A 9,496-nucleotide genomic window follows, 5' to 3' on the forward strand; every position below is an offset into this window, starting at 1 on the left:
AAAGGGCTAGACAGAAGAAACCATCTTGAAATGTTGCCTAAAATAATTGATAAGAATCTGAAATTGATGACTAAACATAAAGAGTAGCAACTAAAAGTAAGTAAACCAGTTCCTGTTGATACCTGAGACAGTGGTTTAGGCGTTGTCTCAATTTCACTGCCTCTTACCCGAATTCAGCCGAAATAGTCTTCAGCTCATGGATGGATAGATGTAAATGGTAAATGGTCTGTATTTGTAAAGCGCTTTCCTAGTCCTTAAGGACCCTAAAGCGCTTTACACACTCAGTCATCCACCCATTCACACACACATTCACACACTGGTGATGGAAAGCTACATTGTAGCCACAGCCACCCTGGGGCGCACTGACAGAGGCGAGGCTGCCGGACACTGGCGCCACCGGGCCCTCTGACCACCACCAGTAGAATGAGACATTTTGATAACTGAAAGCACACATCGTGATGAAGATGTAGTTTAACATTTCTTGAAAAGGTTTCTTGACTCCTTCTTACTGAGCTTTAGGGGCAGCCCAACTCCAGATGTTGGGGACCACTTCTACAACACTTCATATCTAACAGGATAAAATAAATTGAGTCTCTTTCCAAGTCACAAGATTTTCAAAGTTTTACAGTCTCACAGGAAATGCTTATTTGGTTACCACCATCTCAGTCCCGACATTACAGTAGTAACCACAGTACACAGTAGTCGGTTAAATATTTTTTTAAGCTTGCAACACCTTATAAAATCATGAAGGCGGTTGCTGATATTTTCCTGTTAAGTCCTGTGTGTGTTTAGTCACCATGTGGGTAATTCTGCTGGACTAAGGCATCAGGAGACCATATGTTAGTCCTGACCAGCTATTATGGTGAGGTCAGACAGCATTTACAGCGGGGAAAACGTCAAAGTCATCATGTTGACATGCACGGTCCTCTCTGAGTCAGCACGGGGAGGAGTCTGGCGGTGGACTTGGATATGTGCGTGCACGCAGCCTATACACATCACCGCCGGTCTGTACGTTTACGCTCGTGACGGCTGCGATCGTGAGAACGGTATTTGCAGCAGACAGAGTGACCTCAGTGCAGACAGACTAAGGAGAAGAAATGGAGGGGCCACTTCTGCTGCACAGCTGAGGGGGAATCCCTGGCATGGTGTTTCCTACTGAAATAATACAGAAGTGAGCAGCTGCAGAGAAAGTACAGGCTCCCTGAGTTTACTTTAGGGCAAAAACCTGCTGCAGCACAGGGACAGGAGATCGTTATCTTAATTCTGCATGAAGTTTCACAATGTAGACAAATACGGGAATAATATACGGGCAGCATTTGTGGAGGAAGTAGATAGTAATTTTAAATTAATTTAAGGAAACATCTTTTTTTAAACGAGTAGTCAGACATTTTGGGAAATATACTGGAAGAAAAAACTTAATTGAGAAACAAAGCGTAAAACTAATTTTGGCTTTTACAAGGGGGGGAGGGGGGCAAGTGTCAGACTGTTTCTTATCCAGACGCTGCGACTTCCTCGTCGCTGAGCGCTTCAAAAGACACAGAATCTGACCACAGAGCCGTCAGACACATGATGCCAATTGTCATTATTATTCTTTAGCTTTTGTAGCTATGAAATAAAACTGTTAAAGCCAGACGCAGGTTTGCCACACTTGCTAAGCTAAGCTAACTGGCAGTATCAATACTATGTGAGAGTGATATCAGTCATTACATCTCAGACAGTACGTTTTTCCCACGATGTCTGACTAATTCCTCAGTAATATGTTGGTCATAGTAATACGTCTTTGTTTTGGGTTTTTTTCCCAATTCGCCCACCCCCACCCTCTTCAGTGCTAAAGACAAAAAGCACATTTAGTTGGCGCGTTACTGCAGCATCGTTACTCATCCGTTTCCCCCGATGAGCCTGAGAGAAAACTAAAATCCCATTTTTGAAATGCTCTTTCCACAAAAATCAATTCCCTGTGGTTAAAGTTATGTTTGAGGGGAGGGAAGAAGCAACCCAAAAAACATGTTTTATTGCAGCAATGACAATTAGCTGTATGTAAACAAGTCAAGAAAAAAAATTCTGGGAAAATGGAGGAAAATAGAGAATCAGAAAACATTTCATTGCCTGCAGCCGCTCACATCCTATCATTATCTGCATTTTTCCTCCACCGTAATTAAGTGTTTTCTTTATTGCTTATGGGAAGGAGGATAGGCTATAAGGATGTTTTGAGCATGATTAAAGTTGGTCATAATGAAGTGAAGATTCAGTGTGGAGGAAGGATTTTTGTCTGTGAAAAACACTGCCTTTAATCCTTCTGATGGTGACAGAATGAGTTGCTCTGAGCCTTAGATCTTTGCTAACCTTTCACACATGATAAAGTACTCTTTCTTTGCTCGCCATTTCATTTAAAAAAAAAAATTAGAAGTTTCTGCCTGCTGATATGTTTCTGAACATGTGGGATCTCCATAAGTTTGAGTCAGTTTATGTGCCGCGGCGCAGACCCATGCCTGCCCATTAAAGTAATTTGTGGGTTAGAATGCGACTGTAATGTCAAAAACAAAAGTGCGCAGGAATCGGCGTTGTGCTTAGTCACAGGCAGTTTTTGCTTCACCTCTTTTACTGCCGCAGAAGAGATGCTGTCGACAACATCAGCCTAACGACAAAGGGAGGGGTCCGAACAACAAGTCCTCTTCATCTGAGTCAAGCGCAGGACACGGCTCTCTAATTGTAGCCAAATCCCTGAAAGCAAACTAAGCCTGTGATGAAACAAATGCTTATTTCAGGTTTTACTAAGAATTGTTTATCTTATTTCCAGTTTTGCCGAAAATTGCAAGCAAATTCCATGCACCGGCATAATTGCTGCATAAATTTAGGTTAATAATACATAAATTAGCTAACAATAATACTCCTGTTTTTTCTGCAATCCCAGCCTTACCATGTAATAAGCTGTGAGGCCGGCCTGTGGTTTAGGGCGTAGGTTTAAAACAAAATTAAATAGCCAAATTGCAAGAGGAGCTTTTCCTTAATTTAGCTGTCCGCTGTGCAGGATGAATGAGATCATGAAGAGTCTAATAACAGTTTGGATTTAATCATTTTAACGTATGAAATATCATCAGCTCGTAAGCGAAGCAAATTAACCGTAAAGAGATGACTCACCAAAGTTGAAGAGACTCATCCGGTATGGGCATTACTTTTTAGAAATAAAGCTCGAGAGTTTTATATTGTGATCATTTCCACCTCATTATCCAATTACAAGTCTGCATATTTTCCTCCAGACATATAGTTTGTTCCCGAAGAAGTTGGTCTAGACATCATAAATTCCTCTGACATCACTTGCATCATATCAGGAAATTTTTCAGTCATTTTTTAAAAAAACGCTCTGTAATTCTTATGTAAGACTATAGTGCATTTTCAGTTCTCTTGCTTCAAACGTCAGATTTCTCTCGGTAACACACCCGCAGGAAGTTTATTGCTTTCACAGCAGCAATGCATGGTCAGATTAGAGTTTAACGTGCGAGGAGCCGAGTCGCGCAGCAGCCTCGGATCGTTTGCACCCTTCGCAGGATGCCGGTTCGCAGCCAGCACACCTCCAGTTTACTTTCCAGCAGATTCACAGAAACATGCCGGGAGTGTTTATTGAAAGAAGTTGCTCAACCTTTCAGAGCGCTTTTTTATTTTTTTAAAGTCGGAGAAACCTTTAAAAACAAAAATCCATATTATCAGATTGGCTGCAAAGAATTTGGCCCCTGTGGTCGCTTGCTAACCACCAGAAAATTGTATTTACTACTACACTTAACACAGCTTTAACCTTGACCAGTGCAGAGCCGCTGTTTTCAGCCAAAAGTCTGCAAGGGCGGAGGCACGTTTAGGATTAGTCGACCACATAATCAGCACGCCCCTCTGCATGCTCTACCTGGAAGCCATCTTACTGGCAACCCTCCCGCTCCCCACCCCCTCCCACTAAAAGTGTGCCCCATAACGTTGTGTTGACAGCCGGTGAAAGCAGCGAGACGGACCAAAAAGTAAATAAGTACCTCCAAAAACATTTACAGCCCTAATCAAGTCCAGAGCGCTGCTTCCATCCAATATGCCTTCAGAGTTTTATAAATAGATATTACACTGGGCTAAATTGGAGACAGGATTTCGCCGCTCTGTGGCTGTCATGCGTTTTCTATTATTTGCTTTCACTTTAAAATATTGGAACTCTTAATATCTTGTTACAGATTTCAGCCAGCTCAGCCAGTCTTTTTGTTTTGGCGTCACTCGGGGGCCTTGCACTCAGCAGGATTTTGAACGGGCTCCATTCAAGCATGTTAATTTAAGAGAGGAGAAAAAAACATTCACCATGTGACTTGTTATTAATAAATTTAGCAGAGGCCGGCTATGTGTTCAGTTAAATTTATAGCCATTTTTTTGAGCTACTGTATAAGGCCTTTTTATTTGTCAGTGGTTCTGAGGCAGAAATTCATCGTAAGTTTTATCCTCTGTGAATGATTCATTTTGATGCATATAAAGGGTATTTTTCTCATACTGCCTTTTCCCCCTTTCTAACACTTGTAGAGCAAACAAGACCACCTCCCAGAAGCCTCGAAAATACAACTCATTCTCACATACGAGCGTTCACTTCAATTCACGCAGCTCAATAAGCCAAACATATAAAACCATTCCCACCCTAATAAACTGAGGCCTTTTTCTCCGCCACAAAGGGAGCTGGCTCCCAAGAGTGTTAAAAAAAATCAAATGGGACTCTTGAATGTAAAACAGCCCGCAGGGAACACAGCGGCCCTTCCAAGTGGAGGGAAATGTGGTGACAGCTACTGAGCCAAGGAAATGACCCAGCACACAGCTGCTGTAAGGCAGGTACCCCACCTGATGCAAACGCTGCCAGCACTAAGGATCGGAAAAGTCAGTAAAGTTTATACAACCCTGCTTCACGGGGGGAAAGTCCAGTGTTTTTTTTAGGAGCTACCGAGTTTTTTTTTTTTTTTTTTTTTTTTCAAAAGGTCTCAGAAATGCTGCTTTCTGATTAAATAGTGGTGCTGATGTGTAAGGGTTAGCAGGTGTAGCCTCATTGTGGTTTTTATCAGCAAACTGCAGCAGCTCTGCGAGTCTGCATCAGATTACCATGTCGCAAAGCTCTCCCCGTTGCTGCCTGTTTCTTTCACAACGTGCTATCAGACTATTAGCTTTTTCTTGTGATCTATACAAAGTTAAAGTTGACGAGAGCAACGGTGTCTGTTCCCTTTGTGCGTGTGTTGTGCGCTCATGTGTGTCTCAGTGTGTGTTTGTGTCTCCATGAACTTTAGCGGAGGACTGAGGTTTCTGAGGTGAGGCGTCCTCTCGCTTCTCACGCGAAGTGCATCTGATGTTGCACATCACATGTGTCGTCTGTCTGCTCTGTGAGATCGGTTGAAATATCTAAAGTTACCGAAATAACACTTATAGACCGAAACCGTCTGTGTATGGTGCTGATATTTTTGTTACAGTCTTTGTTTCCTTTTAGCTCCAATGAAAATGTAACATGATTTGAAACAAGACATGTTAAAGATCAGAATGATCTTGGATGACTGTGTTTTTCTAAATGAATAAGATGCTAGTATTTCCTGACATCTGAGGAGATGAATGCAGTATTTCCATAAGCTTCACGTCACACTGCATTAAAGTCAGAGCTCAGGAAGCCAGACATTTAACAGTCTTCTTGATTTTCTGTAACCGTTCCTCTTAATTTCAGTTTGATTTGAGTCTAAAAAAGAGAGCATTGGCCAAATTGCTTTGCCTGTGTAATGCAAGTTGTTAAACTAACCGCTGGGGTATTTTGCTTACATGAGGTAGTCCTGGTTGGAAATGCTTTCAGATTGAACTGGGGGATTTAATGAGTCTTGGCCTTTGTTCTCGTGCAGTTCGGTTTCAGTCTCCTGACAGAGCGAATTGTAAAAGGATATTGCATGTTCACTAATGATTTCCAATGGTTGATCACCATTTTAAATGCTCGTCTCTTCTTTTCCCCACCCTTCTGACCTACTGTCTCCTTCTGCCACCTCAGTGCTCTGCTAGGGTTCAAAAACAAAAAGAAAATCAGGTCCCCCGAAAGCACATTACGTTAGAGGTTAAAAGACAGCAGGCGTGAACCCTGAAGTTGGTGACACACTGATCTGTAAAACGGTGAGGAGATAAAGGGATGCAGATCCAGCGGTTAAAGAGAAGAAAAGGGGGGCCTGAGCTTGTCATGAGGAAACTATAAATGCCTGAGTGTGTGTAGAAGCTGTGAGAACACTAGAACATCATCTCCTGTCACTGCGGTTCCACTGAGGATATCAGAGGATTGCTCTCATGTGAGACACAGATGTACAGAGTGTGTGAGGCTCTGCAGATTTTAAGATATACTCTGCAAACAATTACCAACTGGTAGTGCTTCTCCTGTGGCTGTCTCTAATTAACACGGCAACAAGGCCTTAATTGGGGGGGCGGGGGTATCTCCTTTTTTTCCCTATTGCCTCTCAGCGGCTGTCTCGGTGGCTGTTTGAGGAACTGTAAGAAAAACTCTGCCACCGTCGGATTAACAACTCGAGTGTCAACGCTGCTTCGTCTCAGTGTTTTTCACGACTTACGGGAATAAACAGGATGAGGACTGAAATCAGGTAAACGTTGCGCTCTCGCTCTCCATCTCGAGAGCTTAACTGCAAATAAAAAGCCGCCTGATTGGAATTGCCATGGCAACAAATGGCTTCTTCACTGAGGCTCGTCACCGAGCATAGTGCACTCACCTCACCGCACAGACCAAAAGTACCTCCTGGAAGTAAAGCAGAGAGAGCCTAATATGTTTTTTCTTTTCTCTTTTATTGTATTGCCGTGTTCCAGTAAGGGGCCCAGTCACATGGAGCCTCTGAGCTCGTATTCTCACTGAGAGAGCGCCGAGTTTCACTTGATAATGAATGTCTGTGGTGAGAATCCCATTATGGCGCTACTCCATCAAGCCTACAGAAAACACAGGAGCTGAGAGGCCTTTATGGGACATATCAGATGAGAGCTACTGTGCAAATCACACCCTCCTTTATGAACCTATTTCACAGCACACGTGACAGACAGATAAATGCATTCAAACGCTACAAGAAGCAACTCTCACATTTCACTGTGGAACTGTCAGTGCTTTTTTTGTCAAACTGACAGCACTGCACGTTGAAAACAATGGTCAGAGGGTGAGCAGAGCAGAGTGGAGAGGGCAGGATCAGCACTTACCTCTTAGTAGACTGCTGCTGTAGTTGGAGAAGGAGTCAAAGATGCTGTTGGATGCCATGACAGAGAAGCCAGAATGGTGTGGAGCCCTCGCTGAAGTCAATCTCCACAGACTTCTGAGAGAGGGGGGCAAGAAACAGGAGGATTGAAACACAAAAATAAAAGTGTAGCATAAAAAGAAGTGAAGGGAGGAAGGAGAGCACAAGAGGACAAAACTCCTGGAGCTCCGAGACTCTTTGCAACCAAGAATCTAGGGTTTGTGACTACCACAGGAATCCCAAGCCACAAGCTTGCAGAGAGAGCAGCAGCATGTGTTAGCAGCAGCACCACAAGACATTTGAGAGAGAGAGAAGTGAAGAGAAGAGGGTCAGAGGCAGAAAGAAAGAAGAAACAGAAGAAACAGCAAATGTGGTTGAGAGAAAAACAGTTTAAACAAAGGCAGGCATCAACATTTGGGTCTCCAGGTGCGGAGGTGGACTCACCAGGGCTGGAGATAAGAGGGGGCCCCACCTAACGGTGCCCGGGTGGCGTAAGCAGGCTGACGGGGGCGGGGGGCCGCTTTTGTGGTGGTCTGTCAGCGGCCTGAAGGTCTGAGGTTAGCCAGCTAGCTTGTTAGCGTGGTCTGTCTCTTTCTCTTCCACGATGGTGGCGGCCTGACTGGAGCGTCAGTGCTAGTAAAAGGCTAAAAGCCACAGTCTATCTGCATCCTCCTCGCCATCCTCCACACAGACACACACTCCCCTCCGTGAGTGGTGGAGCCCACGTCACATGTCACGTGAGGTCACCGGGCCTTTCCCTCCCACCCTCCTTCCCCTCCCTCCCGTCTTCTCCTATCGTCTTTGCCTTTTCTCTGGTTTCTCTTTTCGGGTTGTACTTTCCATGGTTCTTCTTCTCTGACTCGCCGTCTTCATTCTCACTTTTCATTGGTCGTCCAAGTTTTGGAAATATTCTATTTTCTTTTGAGTTCAAACCAGGCAGCGGCCTGCGTCGCTGTGGCTCACTGAGGTTTGCAGAAAGAGCACTAAAAACCACTGCAGAGGAGCTGAAGAGACATTCAGATGTATTAAGCCCAAGACAAACACAGGAGAGAGAAAAAGACAGGACTGAATCAGATGAGGAGAAATAGAAAATGAGAGATAGCTGTGGCTTGAGGAGACAGGAAAGTGTTGTCTCTAACTGCCGAACAACACTGAGCATGCTGTGTATACTGTGTATGTGTGTCCTGTGCTAGTTTTATGTTTGTCTGACTCACGGCACATCTGTGTTTGTAAGAACCGGTGGTTTTGGGCCTGCAAAACCTCCACCCTCACTTACCACTTGATAGTATCATAATCTTAGTCTCATCAGAAGCCGAACGGCTCGACTCTGCCCGGGTTCTCTCCTCTGCCATCAGCCTTTGAAGTTCCCTTTTTTTCTCTCTTTATTTTGCCCTCTTTTATATTCATGTACATTTAATTCTCACACAGCTGAACCTGCATAATGCAAAAATAAAACTTTGTGTCCACGTCACAAAATCTTTAAATATTAATTATATGCGTCCCTTTTTTTTTCTAACCTGAACTTCCTTATGCAATACAAAAGATATTTTTATAAAACTTTAGTATTTGCGGGCAACTGAAGTCTCTTTCCCCTGTGAAAGTGCAAAGCGATTTAACCTGATTGTGGTTTTCACACTTTTTCATTTTCTGGGTTGAATTTAAGAACGGAAAAGTGTTCACTGATGTGGCTGCTTGTACTACCCGAACGGCGTGAGCCCAATATGTGATAGCATATCACATATTGTGTTATTTTTGGAGATTTTGAACTATTTATTTGGAAGTTTCATCTGTAGTTATGAGCAAAACAGGAAATGGTTCATGTAGTTTCAGACTGCGAGAGAAATTAAGGCGCGGCACGACAGGCAAAAAGATAGTTAACAGAGATTTTGTTTCTACGGTATATTTTGTTTCAGACCGGTGGGAAGAAGATATCAAAATAAACCATCAGGTGATATTGATGCAAATTAGAGCATAATTAATGAGATAGAATCATCACTGAGTAAATTCTCATGGTGTTATCTGTCACTTCATTTCTATTGAAGATGCATGTGCATATCTCCATATCTAAGCTGTGTTCTCAAAATGACTTTGTTCACATGCACTTGGCTGTGCATCACCTCGACTGTAATACACCAAACGTTCTTTTATTTGGTCTATAGCCTCAAACTTTCTGTTTTGTTGTTGACAGTGTTTTATTATTTATGAAGGAAAGATAAAATATTTTCTATGTCTTTTTTCTTTTT

General features: G+C 43.1%; 1 protein-coding gene across 1 annotated transcript in view; it reads right to left on the reverse strand.

The window, feature by feature from the left end:
- The window catches only part of runx3 (RUNX family transcription factor 3), a 48,804-nt gene extending 40,967 nt beyond the window's left edge, over positions 1-7,837 (reverse strand). Inside the window, exons 1-2 of the mRNA XM_080870676.1 lie at positions 7,698-7,837; positions 7,219-7,331 (exon numbers count right to left, since the gene is read on the reverse strand). Coding sequence (XP_080726802.1) covers positions 7,219-7,276 — 58 coding nt within the window. The 5' untranslated portion in view covers positions 7,277-7,331; positions 7,698-7,837. The remainder of the gene's footprint in view (positions 1-7,218; positions 7,332-7,697) is intronic.
- Positions 7,838-9,496: the final 1,659 nt, after the last annotated feature.

The sequence above is a fragment of the Rhamphochromis sp. 'chilingali' genome (genome assembly GCF_963969265.1).
Source record: "Rhamphochromis sp. 'chilingali' genome assembly, chromosome: 21".
Lineage (NCBI taxonomy): Eukaryota > Metazoa > Chordata > Actinopteri > Cichliformes > Cichlidae > Rhamphochromis > Rhamphochromis sp. 'chilingali'.